The following is a 24,082-nucleotide window of genomic DNA, read 5'->3' as shown; positions in this document are numbered from 1 at the left end:
AGTTACTTTTTACTTTTATTTATTTATTACAAATTAGTTAGCTACACTGGTTATCCGTTAGTAATACTTTCGACTTTAGTATGTTATAATACCAGACATTTTAGAATAAATATTTATTTTATCGCTTGATTAAACTGTAGATTAACTTTTGATTAATTTGCTGTTGATTACATTGATTAATTAATTCTCTTTTGATTGATTAACTTGTGGCATGAGCGTGTGTGAATGTGTAGAGGATTTTATTGTTTGTTAGCTTGGAATTTCGAAAAGTTTAACAAAATCAAGTCTTCAAAACAATAAACTTGAAATCGATTTTATTAAAAAATGGTGCTGAAAAAGCAATGGATTTAGGTTTTTCGTTAAACCGAAACTGCGGTGGGCCTTATTAATATTTGAGGCGTTGTTGTTTTTGGTTAAAAATTATACATTTCTTATATAAATGAAATCGAGGAGCTCGCGCTCTGCTCTTCTCTTTATTGTTACATAATCCCTGAGCCACACATGAATACCATTGCGCAATTAGTTTAGCTGCCTGAAGCGAAGAAATTTTAGTTGGCGCGCGCCCTCGCACAACACTCGCCCACAGAGCGCTGCGCGCTTACGAGTAGCACAAATTGAGCGTGCGAGCGTGTTAGTGCGCGCGTCATGTGTGGCAATATTAGCGAGCGTGAAAAAAAATTGGAGGAGAGTTGGATAGAGCGTGTGACAGACAGAGACAGATAGAGGTTTTGCGTTTTTTTGTTGCTTTTTTTTGCTTTGGTAGTAGTTTACATTTTTCACACTTATACAACTCTAGACGTTTGCTTTACCTTTTTGACATCCATTCTTGGCATCGGCTATAAATCCAGGCGGGCAGAATTTACAAATCGGCTTATGATCCTCGACGATGCATGGCGAATTGGGCGCACACGTTGCAAAATCGCACGGATTTACGCACTGATATGAGCGGCATGCCAGTCCAGACGGACAGCCCGCGTCACGCAGACAAATCGATATTGACGGCTGGCAATCCTTCATACATATACAGACCGGCTTGTGATCTTGCACTTCACATGATTTATTTTCAGCGCAGATAGGCTGTCTACCTACCGGCACTACGCACGGACTACGACATTTACCCTCACTACAAGCCATATTCGAGGCACAATCATCATCGCGATAGCATTCACGCTTCTCAGGCGCACATGTCAGTTCACCATATTCGTTAACAATAACGCCAGACTTGCAGACGCATACCGGTTGATGGCGTCTCGTTTCACATTTCTTACTGCCGCCACAAATAAAGAGCGGATTCTGGCAAGGATCGGCGCATTGGCCATAGTGACTACATTGTAGCGTGTCGGGACAATCGCTATCCTGCGTGCAGGGTATTTGCTGCTGTGGATCACGTTGTTGCGGCGCCATGACATCTCTGCACTTGGGATCAGGCTTACATTCCACTTCGGGACGTCCAATATAGCAACTGGGGCAGGAACAACGCGGTCGATGTAGTACGCTTTTGCAAAGCGCGTTAGCGCCACAAACGCCACGCACCGAACAAGGATCAACACAGTGTCCTTGCAGGCATGATTTCTCGCTGGGACATTCGACGTCTGATGTGCATTGTTCGGTGTCTAAAATGGAATTTGAATTGGCCGAAGAAGAGAGAGAGAGAGTGATTGAGTGAGTGAGAGTGAGGGGGTGATATAGCGAGACGACGCGTTTTTGTTGGTAGTCGGTTGGTGCGTTGGTTTTAAATAAATATTTAATCGCTTGCACGGTTCGATATAATTGAGGATTGTACTAATAGATATTTGACACGTCATACATACATATAATGCACAATAATAGTGAGTGAGATATAGAGAGAAAAAGAGGAGACAGACGAAGAAACGTATGCGTGACTTGTAAGAGCACACTTGTCTAAGCACATCGAGAAACATTGAAATAATTTCGGTGGTACTTATACATAAGAGTGCATGTGCATAGAAAAAAAGAGCGAAATTTCAGTGAGACACAACTAGTGTATTGTTGTAAGTGAAACATATAGTACATGCACATTTAGAGGGCGACAGAGGAAGAGTGTTTTCACTTGCTTTTGTTGCTTTTACAGCACGTACAGTCAAGAGCCAAATCGAGCAGAAAAGAAAAGATTCAGTGAGTGGTTAAGTGAATGAGTGAACAGCTTTGAGTTCAATGCTCACTCGAAGTAAACGTAAAAATTTCGAGAGCGCAATAAAAGAAAAAAAAACGAAGTGGAAACACCGCTTAAGGGTAGAAGGAATATTTTGGGTGCATAAAAATAAAGGAACTTAATGTCTAAACTTAAATTAGCCCTAAGCTAAGATTTTAAAAGGCATTCAGAAGAGTGTTTGGGGTGGGTAGTGTCGCGTAAAGTATTTGACTCTTATTTGACTGAGCGTTTGTTTGTATTTCTATGTGTTTTTTAGTCACACTAAAAATTTCAATTTTGTCAGTGAGTGGGGTTTTGTGGGTGTGGTGTCGCTTTTGTTGGTACTGTGTGGGAGGGGGCTCTTGTGCGGATTGATTGTGATTGGTGGATGGTGTGTGTGGTAGTGGACTTACTTGCGGAGAAGGGAGAGAGGTTCCTCTAACAAGAAAATCAAATAAGGCTGTGTATTTACTTTATTTAAAAAAGTTAACGAAAAGTGTTAGAAATCGAAACGAAATAAAAATAGCGTTTAACGATTAATTGAAATTCCAAAATAAAAACTATATTCATATAATTAAAATTAAATTTTTTTAAACACTAAACTTTTGTATAGGTTGAAAAATTATTGGAAAAGTACTGTTATTTACGGTAGGGGGAGAGAGTTATAATTTTATAATATATTTTTTATTGCTGTTGTAGCACAAATTTTGTGGGTGTAAATTTAGGAAAAGTGCTAAGTAATAAATTTTTTATTTTTTTTTGATTTTTGTTTTGAAAAAATCAGTGTTGTGTTTGAAAATACAGTCAAATGAGTGGAGAACTGTGAAGGGGAATCATCTCACATTTTCAAAAACTCAGCAAAAGCGTTGTTTTAGTCGTAGTAGTAGTCAGTATGTGACTTTTGTTGTTGTTGTGTTTTGTTTATTTAGTTAGCTATTGGATTTTCAAGCGAGTTATTTATGTTCATACATTTCTTTTGAGTGAATGATGTGTGCATTTTTTACAATAGATAATATATGTTTTTTATTTTTATTTTGCCCAATACGCGTGGTGAATGAAATTGATATTTTTTTTTTTAAAGTATAAAAAATGGCGTATATTTTTTACAAATGACAGTATCAAGTAGCCAAATGAGGATGAGCTCTCGTTTCTAGTGACATATTGTTGGTTGAAGTTTTGAAAATGTAAAAAAAATATTTGAAAAATTTTTCAAAAAGTTTTAAAAAGTATTTAGCAAACTTTCAAAACTCTTTTAAGTGCGAATATTTTTTACCTTATTGGGGCATCGTCTACTTTGGACGCCATTTGTCTTTTGTAATATAAATTGTTGTTTATTTGGATATTTTTTTCTTTTGAAAACATCAGCAAGTTGAAAATAAAAATGGCATTTTTTATAACACGTATCGAGCGTCTTGCTTTTTAGAACTTTTTAAGGCATTAAAAATCAGTTTGAGCCGAAATGTAATTTTCAATGAAAGGAAAGTTGCCGTGCCGGAAAAACAATTTGTTTAAGGCTGCTGCCTCGAAATTTTTCTTTCAATTTGAAAAGCTATATACCGATTTGGAACGGTTTTGAGAGGTTTTTTTAATGTTGAATATTTTTCGAAAAACTCACAGAATTGAAGCCATAAAATCTGCCCTTCGATAAAACTTTTTCGAAAGTTACGCTTTTTTTTTGCAGTTTTTAAGTTTTAAAAAGCAGCCCGAGCATAAATTAATTTCCAATGAAAGAAGGGTTGCCATGTGTGAAAAAAATTAGTTGTATATTTACGAGCTGAAGTAAAATGGAGTATAGCTCTGAAAAATTAACTGCCATATTTGACATCTCTAAGGGTAAATTGTTCAAAAATTACTCTTTAAGTTTGTGCGAATATGAGAGTTCAAGCTAAAACATACAATGTGGCATGCTTTGATCTTGTGGTGCGTTAGAAAATGCAGTTAAGTGAAATATAATATCTGGAGAGCGTGATTTCTAAATTTTTTTGATAACGAGCTGTCAAAAACTCTCCAAAATTGGCACATTTTATACTGTTAAAATTGACTTTTGAATGAAAATAAACTGTCAAAGCTCTTTAAAACTGACTATTGACTGTCAAAGAGCCTTCGGAAACTGACACTTTATCAATTGAAACTGTCTAAACTGATACTGCATCGTCTTTTCGTTGGAATATACGCCATTTTTTTTCACAAAAAATAAATTATTTCTTTTGTTCACATAAAAAAAAAGATTGTTTGCCCTCTGAGTAGCTGTTAAGCTTCTCGTCATTGAAATTAATATAGAAATATTTTAATTTATTTGGATATTCTGACAAAAATTCGTACGACATCCAACACATGCGCTCTGCCCTAAAGCGTACCTTGGTTTTGGGTACTTTTATGAAATGTTTATACGTGCATGTATGTAAGGTTTTCAAAAGCAAAATGCATTTTAATTTAAAAAAATTTAAAACTAAAAAAACAATATGTATGTATGTCAAACAGGAAAATTATGAAAGGAAAATTTCGTTTATACAAATTTTTACAAAATTTCAATTTACAATTTGAAAAAAAAAACTGAACTAATCATACCAAAACTAATTTATACAAATTTGAAAAGCACTTTTTCCAATTTTTCAAATTATAATTTTTTTTTTTACAAATAATTTATACATTCTTTTTACAATTGAGTGTCTGTATTTGTACAACACAGATTCTGGTATAAATATTTATGTACAAGTGTTAGTATATAGCGCACTGCCAAAGAAATACAGTTTTGTTTTTGTTTTAGATAAATATATTTACAGCTTACTGACTAATGCAAATTACCAAATATATAGTTGGGGTTAGTGAATTTAGTTACAGCTAGCTAGCTGGCTGGCGTCTCCGGAGCCTATGCTTACTATTAATACGATTGGTGTTTTTTTTTTGTAATATTTTCTATGCTGCATAATTTTATACAATTTATATTTGATTATTTTTATTTTTTCAAATTATGTCTGCTTATATACAAACTAAAATGCCAATTAATAAGCTAAGTAATTTGTAACAGGTTTAGAGAGAGGTACGAGCAGAATATGTGTGAGAGAGAGAGAGAGAGTGAGATAGGATTAGTGAGTGAGTGTTTGCTTTTTGTTCGCTTCTGTAAGGGTCGACTTTTAGGCGCCAAGGCGCGATGATGTCGAAAAAAAATTTATGAGAGAATTCATTTGAGGTTTTCGTGACATTTGGTTAAAAAATTACTTTTATGATTTTATATATATTTGTTTAATAAAAATTAAATTTTTTTTAAAGTTATGAATATAAAAATAAAAAAAAATTAAATATTATTATTTTTTTGCTGGCATATGTGAACCAAGTGAGAATTGTCCCGTCCACAGTTCCCAATCTGAGACTAAACTGCATATAGTTATTTCAGATTTGTAAAAAAATATACTCAGATATACTCAAATATGAATAATACATATTTATTTACTCACTCAAATAGTATTAAGCTTTTGATTTAGCACTCTTTCTTAACACTAACTACATAACACTTTTTATTTTTTGAAATTTTTAATACCTAAAAATTTTCAATTTTCATTTTCGCACTTGTTTTGGAAGAAAAAAAACATATTTATCAAAATTAATTTAATTTTTTTTTGTGTATCAGGGGGGTCAAACAACAGGCGGATGGAGGAGCACATGGATGTTGGTGGTGGAGAGAGCACGTTGCGAAAGGGGCTTATTGTGGGTGAAAACACAGCGGCAGTCAGTTATTGGAACTGTGTGTGTTTGTGTGTTTACGTGTGTGGGTGGTGTGCGTGTACGTGTGGAGGTCGTTGTCAGGTTTTCTTATTTGTCTAAATTTTTCAATACGCTGTTTCTTCGTGCTTTACATTGTTCACATGTTTATATCTGTTATCCATTCCTTCGCCAATCGTTATATATTTTTGTAGCATTTTTTTTTTAATTTGTTGTTGTTTATATTACTTATCGCTATCGCGGCGTTTTATTCGATGTTGTAATTTCTGTTTAGTATTAACTTTTAGTAAATTAGCTCAAAATATTGTTGTAGTTGCTGCTGCTGTTGTTTTGTTTAGCAAACAATTTTGTACTAAATTTTGATACTTGGTTATTTGTTGTATTAGAAACAGATACTATATGTATGTATGCATTGGTATAAAACTAAAAACTTTGCTTTGCTTTGTTACACACAGTTGAGTGTATAGTTAATTGGGAGGTATTAGGAGTGGATGATGTTAAAGTTGTATAGGGTAAGGAAATGTTAGGCATTCGAGGCGTTACACCGATAACTTTTTTATTTATGAAAATTTCAAATCATTAGGTTAAAAAAAAATAAAATTTAGAGCGTAAGATTAAACTAAGTATTAAACTAAATTACAAAAATTACCGTAAAATAAAAGCTCGTTACGTAACTGTGTGTTAGCTGAGATTGGATAGATGAAAAGCTCAGAGATTTTCTATTTAGAACATATTAAAAATTTGGATTTGTGCATTCGAAAGCTTTTAGAATTAACTGTCAGTGCAAAAAAGCTCTGCAAGTAAGCTCTTTTGTTTTAAATATTAAAAAATTAGGAATTGTGGAATGTGTTAATGCCTATGTGAGTTCTGCAGCTTTTAAATTGGTCCATCAGCTCATGAAAGAAATGGATTGGATTGCCAGTAAAAGCTTTTTCTCAGAATGTCTACATCGACAATGGAAATACAGGGTGACGCCGAATGAGCTATATGGTTTAAATGGTTTATCACTTTTTTATTTATGCGATTATTATAACTTTTTTTTTTTTAAATACAGTATATTATTGGGAATTTTTTGCAATTAGCTTTGAAAAATGATATCCTGTAAGTGATGTCCATTTTCTGCTTCGCACATACGTGCTCTTTTTAGCATATTTTCCATAACTTTTCGCAGAATTTCGGGTGTAATGCCCATGATTTCATTTCGAATGTTGGTTTGGAGTTGGAGAATGGTTCTTGGTTTGTTAACGTACACTCTTTCTTTCAAATATCCCCAAAGAAAACTGTTAAAAAGAATTCAAACCATGTAGCTCATTCGGCGCCACCCAGTATTATATCAAAAAATTTGCGGTTTTTTTGGCCGAAATTACGACTTTTTCAAGGTAAAATGACGATTTTTCACCAAAAGCATTCGGCAACGCTGCTGGCAGGTCATTTCCCGGCGTGGATCCCGTTGGCATAGAGTAAAAAAAAAAAACTGTTATAAAGAATCCAAACCATATAGCTCATTCGGCGCCACTTAGTAGTATGGCCAGCGTGCAGAGCTTTGTGTAGACGCGTTCAGAGTAAAAGCTCTCAATTGCGGGTCTACATCAGTAATGAACATATAGAGCTGTTATGCTGTGCATGTCTAAACAAAATAGAAAGGAAATTCAAGAAAGCTCAAAAAGCAGGCAGAAACATAGCTGTAAAATGCGAGAACAAGTCTAATTTAGGCTAGAGCTTTGAAAGCTTTAGACGCTTGTTAAGTTTAAGCTTAAAAAAAAGGCTACATATTTGAAAAAAAACGCTTTCAAAATAGTTAGTAAAGGGAAAAGTGTTCTCGTATGCATAAATGTTTTAAATGGGATTTTCGGGCGGTACTAAAAAGCCCTTGAAACATTTTTGTTCACAAAAGAAGCTCAAACAAGTCGATATTGTGAAATTAACTTATCAATCCTAACACACGCAATAGCGGTAAAACATTGTTGAAAATCACATTTAGCATTTCAAAGCAAACATAATCGCGCATTTCTGCCACAAAAAAAAAAAAAACTTTTCGTAAGTAAATAATAATTTTTTTGCAGGAAATGATCTTGTGAGTCTGTATTAACTATTAAGTAAGAAAAAGCTTTTCAAAAAATGATATCGGGAGGTCGCAGCAAGCTTCAAACTGATTTTCTGCCCCTAAAAGCTTTTCATGGTTAGCGCCAAAAAAGAAGAAGAAAAGCTTTTCATAAAAACTTTTTTTTTCCAAAAAAGTTTAGTACAATCTGTGGGGTTGTAATGGCTAAGCTAAAAAGTTAAAATGTTGCATAAACTTTATTTTGGCAACCTTTAGTAAGATAATATAAAAAATTGTTTTTCTGCCACTAATTAAGCTCAAATTAGTTTTTTTTTTTAGATTTAAGTAGTCAACTTAGAAAAATTAAAAATTTGCCGAAAATTATTAAAAAGCTCTTGGTAGACACTTTTTTGTAGAATAGCTCAAATCAGTTTTGAGGTTTGAAAATAAGTAGCTTTAGTGCGACTCAAAAGTTTTTATAAAATTTCTTTGCAAAAAAGCTCACTTGAAAGGACAGTTACCTATTAGTCGCTTTGCCTTTTACAATAGGGATCAATAGAGGATATATGTTTGTAGCCTTCTAACCATTAAAGCTTTAATGTTTACACTTGCGGCATTTTGGTAGCGTGGAATGAGAAAAAATGTCAGTTCAGTTAACGTAACCAAACGATTTTCTCAGTGTAACAAAGTTCTTTTTTCCTACGAGATGAATAAGTATCGAGGCATTTAACCTAGAATACGGTGTACTGCATCATGACTTGTTTTGGATAAGGATGATGGTTTTAGGATAAATAATAAGGGATGTATTCATATGTGTGTGTATGGAAATGTAGCAGGATATGTGTTTATATGTTTTTGGTGAGTTACTGACTTTTATTGCGTAACGTTAAAAGAAGATATTTGTATACGGATGTAGCCATTGTTCTACTACTTAGATGCCTATATTTATTTTCTTAAAACAACAATGAAAGCAGATGTAAAAAAACTTGAAAAAATTTTGTTTCTGGTTGGCGTTGTTAAATATATGTAGTTTGGTACGAATAGGTGAATGGTAGATATACATATTTATGTATGTAGGTTTGTAAGTAGAATGTAATTAATAAATTTAATTAATGTGTTACATGTCTGTAGGCACAGATTGGGAGACCGCGATAGCGACAGCGACATTCCACGAATTTCCATATGCGTATCTTTCTAATTATGGTTTTCGAAATTTTATTTTTCAAGCATTTCGTATTGAATATTTATATATGTATGTAATATCACACTTGAAATATAAGCTATGCGAATATATTTCTTTGTACGAATAGTTTAAATGCTTTCTTTAAGGGGATTTGCTACGAAAAAAAGGCTGATAAAAATAATTCAAAAATAAAAAGTTCAATAAAATACAAAACAAAAGTTAAATGAAAAATAAATTAAAATTAAATTAAATAATAAATGGTCCTAAACTGAGCAAATAAAAATTAAAATATTATAAATGTGCTTAAAAATACTTAGGTTTTCTTGCGAAAATATTTTTTCGCGCCAGTCTTTTTTTCCAGTCTTACTTTGTAATACTTCTTTTACTTTCCTGCGATTTGCTCTCTTATTGAAGATTATTTTTTCTTTATTTCCTTCTTTACTTTGGGACACTAAACACAATGCGTGTAAATATTGTTTTGTATATGCTTGTATGTATTTGTGTGTGTGTGTGTGTGTGTGTGAAACGTTAAAAATGTCTAAAAAAACCCAGTAACTAAATTTGTATTAAAATCAAAATAATTTTGGTTTTTATTATATTTTGTATTTACACACACTACACTGTGAGAAATATTTGCTTAAAAACAACTGTTAACCGCAAATATGTGATTACTTTTGCTGTGTCAAAGGTTAAATTGGTAACATCTTATTAAATTTCGATAAATAAATTAGATTTTTAATTAAAATTGTTGCATTTTAATTGATTAATTGTATTATTTAATTTTAACGAAATTTGTTAAACTAGTAAAAAAACATTTCAAATTTGGGGTTAATTTCTTGCAATTAATTTTTTAAATTTAAAATTTATTTATTTTTTGGTTTTTTTAAATTGCATAAAAACATATATCTCAAGTCAAACAATTGTTACTCACAAGATTAATAATATTTAAGATTTAATTGTATACGCTATTGGTGGTATTAGACTAGACGTGGTCTTAGCAAATGCTCATTTAGCACCAAAACAAAACCAAGAAAAAAAAAAAACGAACTAAGAGAGGCTAAACTAACAATTCTGCAAGTAAAAAAAAAATCTACTAAACTCACTAAGTATGCTAAAAATTTTTGGTTATAGAGTAATTCATTGTTTAGACCACCTAAGGGGTACATAAAATAAGCGTAAAATTTTGGTACTTACCGTGCCGACAGACATAGTCGACGCCTTTGCGTATGCATTCGCCTGTAATGCAACCCTGAGTGCGGCAGTCTTCTTGTGGTGGCGTTAAGTAACCTAGTAGTGGGTGGATGTTAAAAATCAATTGATTAATGAGAAGCGGGAGAATTAAATATTTATAAAAAATCATAAAAATAATATAAATACATATTTCTTAATATTAATCTCAATTTCAATCTTAATCTGAATCTATATCTCGATCTTAATCTTATTATTAATTCTTATATTAATGTTAATCATAATATTAATCTTAATTTTAATATTTATCTTAATCTTAATATTAATTTTATTCTTAACCTAAGTTATCATTTTGACCTTAATCTTAATACTAATTCCAGTCAAAATCTTAACTTTAATCTCAATCTAAATCTTAATCTTAATCTTAAATTTAATCTTAATCTTAATCTTAATTTTATTCGTAATCTCATTCTCAATCTTAATCTCAAACTCAATCTTAGTCTTAATCCAAATCTAAATCTTAATCTAATCTGAATCTTAATCTTGACCTAATATTTTTTTATTTTAGTCTAAATCTTGGCCTGCATCTTTATCTTAATCTTAATCCAAGTCTTTATTTTAATTTCAATCACAATCCCATCTCAATAATATTCTTAATCTCAATCCTAAAGCCATTCTTAATCTTAATCTTAATTACAATCGCAGACTCTTTCAATATCAATCAAAATCTTGATCTTAACTTTAATCTACCCCCACATTAGCTTAGGCCCTCGAACTCAAGCAGCACACTGGTGTATAACTTGGTGTAGATTTACGAATTTTTGTATAAATCTGATTAATTGTACCAAAATTCACAAATTTACACCAAGTTATACACCAATGTGCTACTTGAGAATTTCCAATACCCTATTCACCCTCATACTCACATTGCACATACGCATCGCCGTACGGGGACTCCTCGGGGCAATAGCATTGCGCTTCGTTGTGATCGAGCACGCGGCAAGCCGAATTCTGCCCGCATGGTTGTTCGGCGCATGCATTCACCAGATGTCCTTCGCAGACGCATCCCTTGTGCGCATCACCCATACAACCGTCCAGGCAGGCACACTCATAACCGCCAGGTACTTCCGTGCATTTAGAATTAGCGCCGCAGGGATGATTTGCGCAACCACCATCCAATGGACGACACTCCGTTTCGGGACTGCCAAAGTAGTCCGGTGGACATGAGCATTGTGGTTTGCGATCCACAACACGACATTGCGCATTGACACCGCACGCGCCATATTCCAAACAGGGGTTGCGACATTTACCCGCATCACAGCGCTTATTCGGTTCACAGTCGGCATCTTGCGCGCATTCGAATTGTACGCACTCCTTGCTCGGTTCACCCTCATAGCCATCGGGGCAGTAGCAAAGCATGCGATGATCGGATACGGTGCAGAGCGCATTACGTCCACAAGCTGACTTGTCTGCACAAGGATCAGCGCATTTGCCACTAAGGCAACTCTGATCAGTGGGGCAGTCGGAGTTTGTCTTGCAGCCGGCAAGACAGGTGCCGCGTTCACAGAGTTGTCCGAGTGGGCAGTTACGCCCGGCGCTACACTTTTGACGGCATTTGCCACGCGCGCACACTTGACCGCAAGCGCAGTCGTCCGAGCGTGTGCACGCGTCAGCGCAGTAGGTGTTCGTTTCATCACATGGACAGCTGGGATTGCAGCGTTGTGGCGGCTGTTGACAACCGCTAAGTCCATCGCCGAGGAATCCATTCGGACAGCTACACTGCACGCCATGGTTGACCACCAAGCAATTGGCGCATTGTCCACATTGTCCTGGCGCATCACAGGGATTTTTGCATTTTTTGTTGATGCACGCCTCATCGCTGGGGCAGGTGAGATCGTTGCGACAGCCGATTTGGCAGACACGATTTTCGCAGATTTGTCCTTCCGCGCAGGCAGAGTCAGTGTTGCAAACTGTACGACAAGTGCCGCGCATGCAGCGCTCATCCGCCAAACAATTCTGATCGTTGCGACATTTTCCTTGGCAACTGCCGCCGTAGCATAGTTGAGTGCCACCGCAGTCTTCATTTTGCGTACAAGCAATGCGTGGCGTTTTGCATGACACTTCCGCATTTCCGACAAGACCCTGCGGGCATTCGCATTGCTTATGATGGTTGATCACTAGACATTCAGCATTCGTGCCGCAGGCTGCTGGTTCGGCGCAAGGATTCACGCACTGTTGATTGACACACGACAGTTCATGCGGACAGCCCTGATCCGAGCGGCAACCAGCTACGCACGTCAGTCCTAAGCAAACTTCGCTGTTGCGGCAGTCATCATCACGTCGACAGAGTGGTTTACACACGCCACCTTGGCAGCGTTCATTCGAAAGACAACCAGCATTATCGGCGCACAACGAACGGCAGGCAAACTCAAAGCAAGCCAAACCATTTGCACAATCGCGGTTTTCATTACAGCCCAGAGGCGGACTGCGCACGCAACCGACCTTCGGTGTAGGACTCGGTACCATGCCATCAAGGCAGCTGCAAATGGCGCGATGATTAGACACCGAGCAAGCGGCATTCGGGCCGCAAGGATTCTCCAGGCAGGGGTTGGTGCACTTGTCTTGGCGACAGGATTCAGAAGCGCTACAATCGTCATCGGTACGACAGCCATATACGCACTTGTTGTGCAAGCAAACATGTCCCAGGAAGCAGTCGTTGTCCACGCGACATGTCACTAAAACACGACAAAAGTAGTGGGAAATAATTTTTTGAATTAGAATAAATACTCACGCATACAGCTACCGCGTACACACTTTTCATTCAATGCACAATCCTGATCGTTTTGACAAACCGGTTGACACATTGAGTCGTGGCAGTTGTAGCCATCATGGCATTCCGCATCGCTAGCACAGGCCACGGGTATGCGTACACATTCGACATCTGGGTTACCGGTGAAACCGGCTGGGCAAGAGCATTGCTTGTAATGTGTTTGTATGTGACATTCGGCATTCATGCCGCAAGCTTGTGCCTGCAGGCAGGGATTGATACATTGGCCACCTTGACATACCTCCGATGAGCCGCATTCGGTGTCAAGTATGCAGGCAGCTGGAAAAAGTTAGAGAGTAGGTTAGTGGTTTTTCATTTAAGATTCATGTAGTATAACGTCTTGTAGCTGTTGTCTGCAGTTGTGTATGTTGTGTAGGTTATCTGTATTTTTTACGCTGTCCGATTTGTTAACCTAACCTGTTCAAATGTGACTCCTGTGCCTGACTTAAATTTTTTTTGATCTCTGCTTTTTTAGTAAATTCTGAAGAACTTCGAACTAAACCTATTATTATTTTACCAATGCTCGGATACAAGGGCAACAGTAGAGGGGTTCTTACACTTGATTAAGTCTGAACTGATTCTTTTCGTCTCAAAGTAAATCAAAGTAGAAGGCTAATATTAAGGCAAGGACCCTTAAAGCTAAAACGACTACATAATTATTTCTTGCAGTTCTGTTGGAAACATAGATACATAGATAAAACAAATGCTCAGATATACATAGGTAACGACCAACGATTATAAGGATATTCAAGTTGAACTGCCTACGAAACTCGAACGGATCGAAGCTTGTTGGTAAATCATGTATTCCAAAATGTTACACCGCCAAAGCATTTGCCTGCCTATCCCTGATATGATTTCTGGAAATTCCTTTGCTTAACTGAATATTAGATGGCTATCGAATCTATAGTAAAAATTTACGGAACTATCCAAGAAATGCCGCTGATCTTTTGTGCATGTTAACCAGAGACCTCGAATTAATACTTCAGCAATGGACAGTGTCTAACAACCAAGTCAGGGCATTGATAGTAGCGCAAAAGTTCTATAAAGTTCTTATTCGAATCGACGCTATTAACTCCTGGTATATAGGAATACACTAATACCATGTCCCCACCGGAGCTAACCACGTAGTTATGGCTATTGAGTTGGTTAAGCCGATAACCCACTTGATTTAGCGTAGTTTCGCCATATAAAAATGACAGCACTTAACCATTTCACTGAGATGGTTAAAAGCTAACCAACTCGAAACCACGTCGAGAGTCTGATACAACCCTGTGTTTTCCCGCCATCTGTGGGTCATTAGCGTTAAAATGTAAAAAAACATTCCTTACTAGTGTTTGGACTTTACTAAGATCAGATTAGATTTACTCCGGTTTTTGAAAAAATTTGAAATGTACTCCTCTACTCCGCTTGACTTCAAATCTATTCCGTTTTTTTTTTTCATTCATGTTATGCCCTCTTGGGCCGTTTTTTGAGTGTTCACCACCGGTTTCAGTAAAAAAATCGAAAGTTCTCACTGTTAAAAAGTAAAGCGCCATTCACATACAACTTTCCTCGCTTTGCTTGACAGTTCAAACTTTGACAACAAAGCGTGGAACGCAGAAGGTATCAAAGGTATGCTACAATAAACGCTTTGACAGCTTTTACGTTCTCCTTTTCCTCCGTATATTTTCTCTGTAAAATAGATAACAATATAATAATATGCACTAATAATAGCAATAAAATTTCCTCTTTACCCTATTTTTGTCATTAAATGCAAATGCAAGCGCACGAGAAAAGATGCAATGCCAAAGCGGGCAAAAGTTGAGAGTTGCCCAAGATTTTGCTTCGCTTTGCTTTGCTTTGCTTCAAACGTTTTTTATGTGAGCATACTCATGCATATGCCCACATCGATCTTATATGTCAAAGCAAGGAACTATCAAGCAAAGCGAGGAAAGTTGTATGTGAATCAGCCTTAACTCTTTCATAGCAATGCATCAATAAAGTAACTTCGTTATTTTTGATGTATGGCTGTAGAAATTGGCGGATGCAGAACTTTACTTAAGTTGTTAAAAAATATATGTAGAATGAAATTTATATAAAGTAGAAAAAGTTTAGATCCTGTTGCTCTTTAAAAAATTAAGTGTTGGAATTGTTCTACTTTATAGAAAATGCTAAATATTACCTAAATATTTAACATATTATCCCTACATTGCCTCGCGTTCTTATTTTTGCATGAATAGAAAATATTTAAATCAAACAATTAATGTCAGAAACGAAAATAAAAAAATTCAATCTAGTACGGAAAATTTGTTTTTGCCCGGATTTTTAGTCCTGAATCGATTTTTGGTGGTCCGAACACTGTTCTCTACATTTGTACCGCTTTATAAACCTCAAACCGCAGTGTGTGTGATGTGGTTAAGTTCGATTTGAGATGGTTAACTTTTTGGTGGGGACAGGTTCAGAGCAGGCTGATGAAGTTGTAGAGAAAGATGAGAAGCATCTCGAAACAGGCTTTTTAGATGCAGAGCCGTACTCTAGTTTCTGTTGATAGCTGTGTATTTCCTAGGAAGTATTTATTTGCGCATTAAGGCAAAGTTGTTAGCCAGGCGAATTACCAGACACAGCTTTTCGAATGAGCTCATTTTTCAAAGGCCCTGAGGAGACTCCAAAAGCAGTAAAATGCTCCAAGTGTGTTGAGCTTTTTGTGCGACGGGTTCATTGACAAAGGTTATTAGATGTCCGTGACTTATTACTAAGCTAAGTAAGTTCAGCGAGTAGACAGTTGAGAAGTGCATATAGCTAAAACTTTTTGTTTACCTACGAAAGGGTTTAGAAGTTGTGAGTGATTCATTTCATAGTTTAAGGTACTTTTTGTTAAAGGATGGAGGAACTATTAGAAGTGCATAAGTCGCTTACACAGCTTGCAAGGAGAGGCTTTCAATAGCGTCTTTCATTCATTAAGCTTACATACCGCACGCTTTGCGGCAGAGCTGTCGTGGATAAACGGGGAAGCGCTGTTTATAATATAACGTAAGGTTAGAAGGGTCACGCCACAAAGTGGTGTTCCCTCACGTCTCCTTTGATTTGTGATTGTAAACGTCCGGTTAGAGGAGAATGTTAGTAAAGGTGACTTTGGATGAATTGATCCAAACGTTACATGGTTTCGACATTGCCGCCTGCGAAACTTCGTTCGTGCATTCTGAAAACTTGAACGGAAGATAGTCGCAGCATCGATATGTTTTGAGTGAATATTTGTATGAGGACGTTTGTATAAAATAGACCTTCCGTGGTACCACAAACACCATTTTGTCTTTGGGGGCCCTACTAAGGTAAATCAAGCCCACACGTCTAGCCTTCCAAGTCTCTAACAATACTCAATCTTTTTCGAGAAATTTTAAGCTTCTTTATGCAGAAAAACAGCTTAAAACTTAATAATCGCCATAGCTTAGCTTATTGTGGTCTCAAAATCATTTCCTGAGTAGTCTTTTTGGCTTAACCGAATGCGTACGTTTAGATATTTACGTTTCTTCGTTAAGTATTTATATTCCAACAGGGAGTTATACTAGATTTGGTTATATTAAATACGCCCTGCATATTTAAACATAAAATATGTAGGTATTACGCGTACCCAAGTGCGTGGAATTTATTTGTAAGTAGAGTAGTATGTAGTGTAGCATTTAACTACAAAGTTAGCTCACTAAGGGGTTTGTTTGTTTAGGTTTTATTAAATATTTTCAAATTCTAAACCGTTCCGGAATTAGCGTTCGTTATTAATTTTGTGTGTTTTGCTTTGGATCGTTGGTTTTGTTAGTACTTACGTTTACAAATACTATCCGAACAGTAGGTATTTGTCGAGCAGTCGCTGGTCATTTGACATGGTACGGGTAGTGGCTTACAACCGGTAACCCGATCAGCGGGATTATCATCGTAGCCATTACGGCATGCACAATGAGCTTGATGACCTTTGGGTATGCATTCGGCATTCGTGCCACACTTAACATTCGCACAAACATCTTGACACTTGGTTATACCGTTAATTTTCGTGCACTCAGCATGCGGGGGACAATCATCGCTAGTTTCACACTCCACCGCGGTGCGACAACCTTCATTGTAGGGATCACCAACCAAACCGGGAGGACAGGTACATTTGAAAGAGCCACGCGAATTGCGGCAACGTGCACCTGGACCGCACGGCGCATCGTTACAAAAGTCGATAACGTCACAACGCACACTCGGATCACCGGTATAGCCCGGTTGACAATGGCATATTTGTTTGTGATTTTCTGTAGTGCAGAGTGCATTATCGCCACATGGTTCGCCAATGAGACAAGCTATCTTGCACATGTGATTGTCGCAGGTCTTGTCGTGCGAACACTCTGCGTCTGTGTTACATTCAATTTTGCGGCAACCGCTCTTTGGATCGCCGAAGAAGCCTTCCTTACATTCACAATCGGGCGCATGGCTGCGCGCAATACACTCGGCGTTGCGTCCACAAATGGCGCGTCCTAGACATACATTCTCGCACGAAGCGCGACCATAGTTATCCTGTATGCAATTTTCGTTCACATCGCAGTCATCGTCGTTGCGGCAGAGCACCTCTTTGGTGCAAATATTGTTGAGACAATACTGGAATTCGGGGCAGGATGAATTTGTGCGGCATGTGGGTTGACACACGCCTTGTATGCACAGCTGATCGGAGATACAATCGCGCATGGAAGAGCAAAGCGTAGCGCATATGCCATTGATGCAAATTGTACCCGAGGCGCATTGGCTGTCTGTGTTGCAGTATTGTAGCGCTACGCAGCCGAGTTGTGCATCACCGGTTGTGCCAGTTTCGCAAGTACACACGCCTATGTGATTCTGTGCGGTACAACGTGCATTTGCACCACAAACATTCGGTAGCGTACATGGGTCCACACATTTCGATTCCAAGCAAGCCTTCTCATTGGCGCAGTCCTCATTGTCGGAGCACTCGATATAGACACATTCGATGGATGGATCACCGCGCGCATTAGATGGACAAGTGCAGATGGCATTGTGTGATTGCGCCGAGCAGTTGGCATTACGACCGCAGGCATTCTCGCGCTCACAAGGACTGCGACAGCGCGAATTTTGACAGCTTGCGCTGGAAGGACAGTCCGAGTCGGTGAGACATTCGTTGGCGTCACGGCAACCCACATTGATTGGATCGCCTATGAGTCCTTCACGACATAGACACTGGTAGCTGCCGGGATGATTTTGGCACATGGCGGTGCTGTGGCAAGGTTTTGACAGACATTCGTCAATATCCTCGCATTCACCGTTAACGAGCTGATAGCCCTCATAGCAGGAACAAAGCGCTTCGTGATTGGCAACATTACAGGTGCCTTTACCGCAAGATATTAGATCGCAGGGTTTGATGCAACGATTGGTTTCACTATCGCATGCCTTGTAACTAGCGCAGTCTTCGTTGACGATGCATTCGACTTTGAAGCAGCCGACCGTATGTTCGCTGGGGTCGCCCAAATGACCGGGTGGGCAGTCACAAGCAGCCTGATGGTTTTCAGCAATACACAGCGCATGCGGTCCGCAGGTGGTATTCGTGCAGGGTTCCGTACATTTGTCGTTAACGCAGGATAGATTGTTTTCGCAATCCTTATCCCTGTAGCATTCTTTGGGAGCGATGCAGCCTTGTTGAGAGAGCCCATCGCCTACGGTACCTTCGGGGCATATGCAACGGTAAGAGCCGGGTATGTTCTCGCAGCGCGCTGTTGGATGGCAAGGTTCCTCTGTGCATTCGTCAATGTCAGAACAGCCAAAAGGCGTGCCAATGAAACCGGAAGCGCACTTACACTTGCCGCTCAGGCAAAGCTCAGTCGGCGGACAATCGGCATCGGAGTCGCAGCCCGGCTGGCAGGTGCCGTCATTGTTGCAAATTTCGCCTGGCAGGCAGTTGTTGCTGGTGTAACAAACCTTGCGGCAGACATTCTGGTAACAGCGTTCGCCAATAGCACAAACTGAGTTCTTCTGACACGGCAGGTTGCACTGATTTCCAATGCACATATGACCGTTGGGACACTGATTGGTGGCTAAGCAAGGTGCTGGTACGCGAACGCAACCTTGGTCGGCTGTTGGGTTGCCTTCGAAGCCTTCTGGGCACGTGCACTGACTGAGATGTTTGTCGATGCTGCATAGCGCATTTGGACCGCAGATGCCGCCCGTCTTGCAAGGGTCGTCGCATTTGTTGTTGATACAGGATTGATCGGCGGAGCAGTCTTTATTACTACGGCAGCCAATAACGCACAGGCCTTCCAAACAAGCCAAACCCGATGTGCATTGGCTGTGGTCCAAGCAAGGAATTACACAAATATTGTTTAAGCATTTTTCTCCTGTGGAACAGTCGTCCGCATTGCGACATGCCACGCGGCATTGACCGTTGTAACAAATTTCACCGCCGCAGTCGATGTCAGACCGACATCTTGAAACTGAGCGCACGCATCCCTCTTTAGGCGACTCGCCGCTCTGTTGGAATTTCAGTGGACAGCTACAAACAGGCTTACGGTTAACAACCTTACATTCGGCGTTTTGACCGCAGGCGTTATCGCAAGGATCAATGCAGCGGCCACCAGCGCATATGGTATTCACTGGACAATCGGCATCGCCATTCGGACATTGACTATCGGGACGGCAGCCTGTGGTTTCAGGATCGCCAATAAAGTTTTCGGGGCAGCGACATATTGGGCCAGACGGTGTTACCTCGCAAATGGCGGAATGATGGCAAGTACCCGCAAGACAGCCACTTATTTTGGTGCACTCCACCTCTGGCATTGGATTTCCTTTGAAGCCTGGTGGGCATTGGCACACAGCGCGATGATCTTCAGCAATGCAAATAGCATTCTCGCCACAGGACTCCTCGTCACAAACATCGTAGCAAGTGTGTGTCATGCGGTTGCACATTTTCGTTGGCGGACAGTCGTGATTGTAGACACAAGGCACACTCTGACACCCATTGAAGGGGTCATTTGGATCGCCTGCATATGGGCCAGGTGGACACTTACATTGAGCGAGGTGATTGTTGGTGATACAAACCGCACGTGGTCCACACTTGACGCTTTCACAAGCCGGACGGCAAGTGAGACTTTCGCTAGGTGCATATTTAATACAAGCTTCCGATTCAGCGCACTCAGCATTGGTGCGACATTGATTTTTGACCACCGGCTGGCAGCCATTGCGATCATTCGGATTACCGACAAAGCCGGAAAGACAATCACAGCGTCCTTGATGATTGCGCGCCACACAGACGGAATTTGCCGGGCAGGTGAACTCGTCGCAGAGAGAAACACATTTAAGCACACCTAGCACATCTGGTCGACAGGCGGCAGCCGTTGGACAGTCCTTATCGCTGGTGCAGTCTGGCAGTGTGGGCTTCTCGCACGATGAAGTAACCGGATTCCAAACAAAACTGTCTGCGCAATTGCATAGCGCATGCCCATTCGCATCGATGTTGCATACCTCATTCGTGCCACAAACAACTTTCGTGCATCGATTGATGCATTCTCTTGTACCCTGCATATCGGGTGCGCATGAAAATCCAGCCTCACAGTCATTATCTGTTTTGCATTTATCTTCAATATCCGGCACCTTTCGTTCTGGTTGACAACCGACTTGCAAGTTGCTGGGATTGCCGAAGTAGCCATCAGTGCATATGCAAGAAGATCGATGATCGTTTGATACACACAGCGCATTGGGGCCACACTGTATCTTTGAGCAAGCATCGACGCACTTACGCAAACCTTTGCCCAGTTGGAAACAAATTTCGGAGTGCTTACAGTCCCCGTCGTTGTTGCATTGACCACGAATGGTGCAACCAGTGTTGGTGTCATGCGGGTCGCCGATGTACTCGAGTGGACAGATACACTTACCGCCATCGCAGATGGCCCTGGGACCGCAGGCAGTTTTGGAGCACAGATTTTTACACCTTCCACTTTCGCAAGTAAAGCCGTCGGGGCATTCCACACGCGCGCTGCACTCACACCGCTCAGAATCGCTACAGAAAACACTATCTACTGGCTGACAGCTGCTGAACGGATCACCGGCGAAGCCAGATAAGCAGAGACATTGAAAACCTCCGTTTGAGTTGAGGCAAGCAGCATTTAGGCCGCATGGTTTGTTCACGCACTCATCCACATCCTGGCAACCCACGTATGCATTACCGGTGAAGCCTTCCGGGCAGATGCAACTAATTTGTTGGCCATCAGCGCGGCACTCAGCATTAGGTCCACAGCTATTGGGTGCGCAGATATTTTTGCTTTGTGGTCCACAACCTTCATATGGATTGCCAGTTGTGCCAGGATTGCAAGCGCATACGCTGTTGCCGAAACCATATTCACAATGCGCATTCTCGCCACACTTTGGCTCACATTCGGCATTTTTAACAGGTGGCACACACACGAGATCTGGATTGCCAATGAAGTTGGGTTCGCAAACACATTTTCCACTACTCTTGTCGCAGGTGGCGCCAGTGCCACATACCACGCCGTCGCAACGCTCTTTACAGCGGCCATTGATACAAACTTGTCGTCCAGCGCAAGGTCGTGATGCGCTACATTGATCCGTTGTACAGGAACCGCCAGGGAATGGATTACCGAAGTAACCTTGTGGACACTTGCAAGTAGGACCGTCCGAAGTTGGTATGCAGAGCGCGCCTCCGCCGCAAATTATATCCTTACATTGAGAGGCACAGTCGCCGTTCGGATCTTTGCTATAACCAACGCGGCAACGACACCAGCCTGCATGGTTTTCTGTCTCGCAGAATGCGTTGGGGCCGCATAGTAGACTGGAGCACGACGACACGCAAGTGCCCTCCACGCAGGCCAGATTGCTAGCGCAATCTTCGTTGCTTGTGCAGGTGCTATTGGGCCCTCCGGTCTCCAGTATACAACCGCTTTTGTATGGATCGCCAGTAAAACCTTTCGGGCAGACACATTGATAGCCACCCTTCTTATTAACACAATAAGCGCCGTAAGCGCAAGGCAAATGAGCACACTCATCCTCGTCCGTACAGCCCATAAGCGGATCTCCTTTGAAACCAGGTTCGCACATACACTGTGGTGGGTCTGTTGGTGTACACTTCGCGTTAATGCCACAAGGAAATCGTTCACAAGGACTTTTGCATTTGTTATTATCGTAGGGATCCAGGAAGAAAGGCGGTGGGCAAACACATTCGCCAGGTTGCACACATTTCTCGTTCGTGCCACATTCCTTATCGGCGGCACACTTACGTTGCGCTGGCGCACACAGTCCATGATATGGATCGCCGTTGTACCCATCCGGGCAGGCGCAGGTAAAGCCGCCAGGGATGTTGATACACTCAGCCCCAAAAGCGCATACCTGCGCGTCGCGTTCAACGCACTCATCCACGTCGATGCAAGAGCCATCCGGGCCTGTTTTGTAGCCTTTCGGGCAAGCGCAGTAGCTGACGCCGCCAGCAATGGAAATACACTCCGCACCACCTGGACATTTCTTATCTGTCGAGCAATCGGCGAGTATGCAGCTGTTGCCTACCAATTTGTAAGGTGGTTGGCATTGACATTCCGGTGATTTGCATTGCTCGCACATGACGAACGGGTTCCCGCTAAAGCCTTGTGGGCACTTACATTCGTAACTGCCCGGTAAGTTCTTGCAAAGCGCGTTGAGACCGCAAGCTGCTTTCTGCCGACTCGGTGAGCACTCATCCACATCTTGACACTGTCCCGTCTCCGCATTGCGTTCGTAACCTTGTCGACAAATGCAGACACCATTGCCAGTGTATGAATCTGTGACGCAAGTTTCACCTGGTGAGCAGGGATTTGAGTCGGAGCAGGTGAAAGCGACTTTGCCAGCGGTGCAACCTTCTCGATAGGGATCGCCGCTTGTGCCGCTCGGGCACTGACACAGATAGCCGCCGGGTGTATTCGTACAGATGGCATTCGCCTGACATGGGTTCGCCTTGCATTCGTCGATATCATTACAGCCGCCAGGCGTGTTCGGGCTACCCGTGTAACCCTCGACACACAAGCACTGCGCTTGTCCGTTAGCCAACATGCATTGCGCATGCGAGCCACAATTAACCGCTTCGCAGGGATGACGACAATCATTGCCGATATTTGGCTGTGGGCAGAGGCAACGTTTTTCCGCATCACATATTGCATTGCCTGGACAATCTTTGTCTACGGCGCATGTAACAATCGGCACGCAACGTACCGTGGGATCTGGATCAGCGATTGAATCCGCTGGACAGCGACAGGTATAACCGCCATTCATATTAACACATTCCGCGCCTTCGCCGCACTTGCTGCCCACGCGGCATTCATCCACGTCCACACATTTGGCGTGCGGATCGCCAGAGAAGCCCGATGGGCACGTACAGCTAAAGCTGCCTAACGTATTCGTGCATGTTGCATTTACGCCACAACTGCCGTAGGGACCATGTACCGTATCACATTCATCGATGTCTATGCAACCAGCTGAAATGTCACTTGGATTGAACGTCCAACCATCTTCGCAGATGCAGTAAGCTTCATTGCCATCTGGCTTGCAGTAAGCATGCTCGCCACAATGTACATCCTCACAGGGTTCCTTGCAGCCGATGCGTGGGGGTGTGCCCACAAAGCCAGCTTCACAATCGCAACGGAACGAACCAGGTGTATTTATGCATTGCGCATGCTCTCCACAGGCGTCCGCATGCGTGCGACACTCATCGATGTCAACACAACTGGAGCCGATCGGTTCGAAGCCATCCAAACAGAAACATTGATTTTCGATACATTCCGCATTGTTGGTGCAATCAAAACTGCTGCGACAGAGGATATTCACATCGACTTGCTCACAAGCGACTTTCGGATCGGGTTTTCCATCGAAGCCTTGCGGACACTTGCAGTTGTAACCGGGTGCGGCATTCTCGCAGACGGCATAAGTACCGCAGGGTTTTTCCAATGCGGTGCACTCATCGATGTCGGTGCAGCCGCGGAAGGG

At 40.7% G+C, this 24,082-nt stretch overlaps 1 protein-coding gene across 1 annotated transcript; it reads right to left on the bottom strand.

The window, feature by feature from the left end:
• Nucleotides 1–809: 809 nt before the first annotated feature.
• LOC118753965 (fibrillin-2-like) lies at nt 810–24,079 on the bottom strand (the record flags this gene model as incomplete). Its single annotated transcript, XM_036488837.1, has 5 exons — nt 810–1,613; nt 10,291–10,383; nt 11,211–13,019; nt 13,076–13,390; nt 16,909–24,079. Coding segments are annotated over 5 exons (10,192 nt in total), but the record flags the coding sequence as incomplete, so codon positions are not given.
• Nucleotides 24,080–24,082: the final 3 nt, after the last annotated feature.

Source organism: Rhagoletis pomonella, unplaced genomic scaffold (genome assembly GCF_013731165.1).
Source record: "Rhagoletis pomonella isolate Grant_MI unplaced genomic scaffold, Rhpom_1.0 Rhpom_scaffold_03113, whole genome shotgun sequence".
Classification (NCBI taxonomy): Eukaryota; Metazoa; Arthropoda; class Insecta; order Diptera; family Tephritidae; genus Rhagoletis; species Rhagoletis pomonella.
The sequence above is the reverse complement of the archived record's forward strand: the minus strand, read 5'-3'. Positions and strand labels throughout refer to the sequence as shown.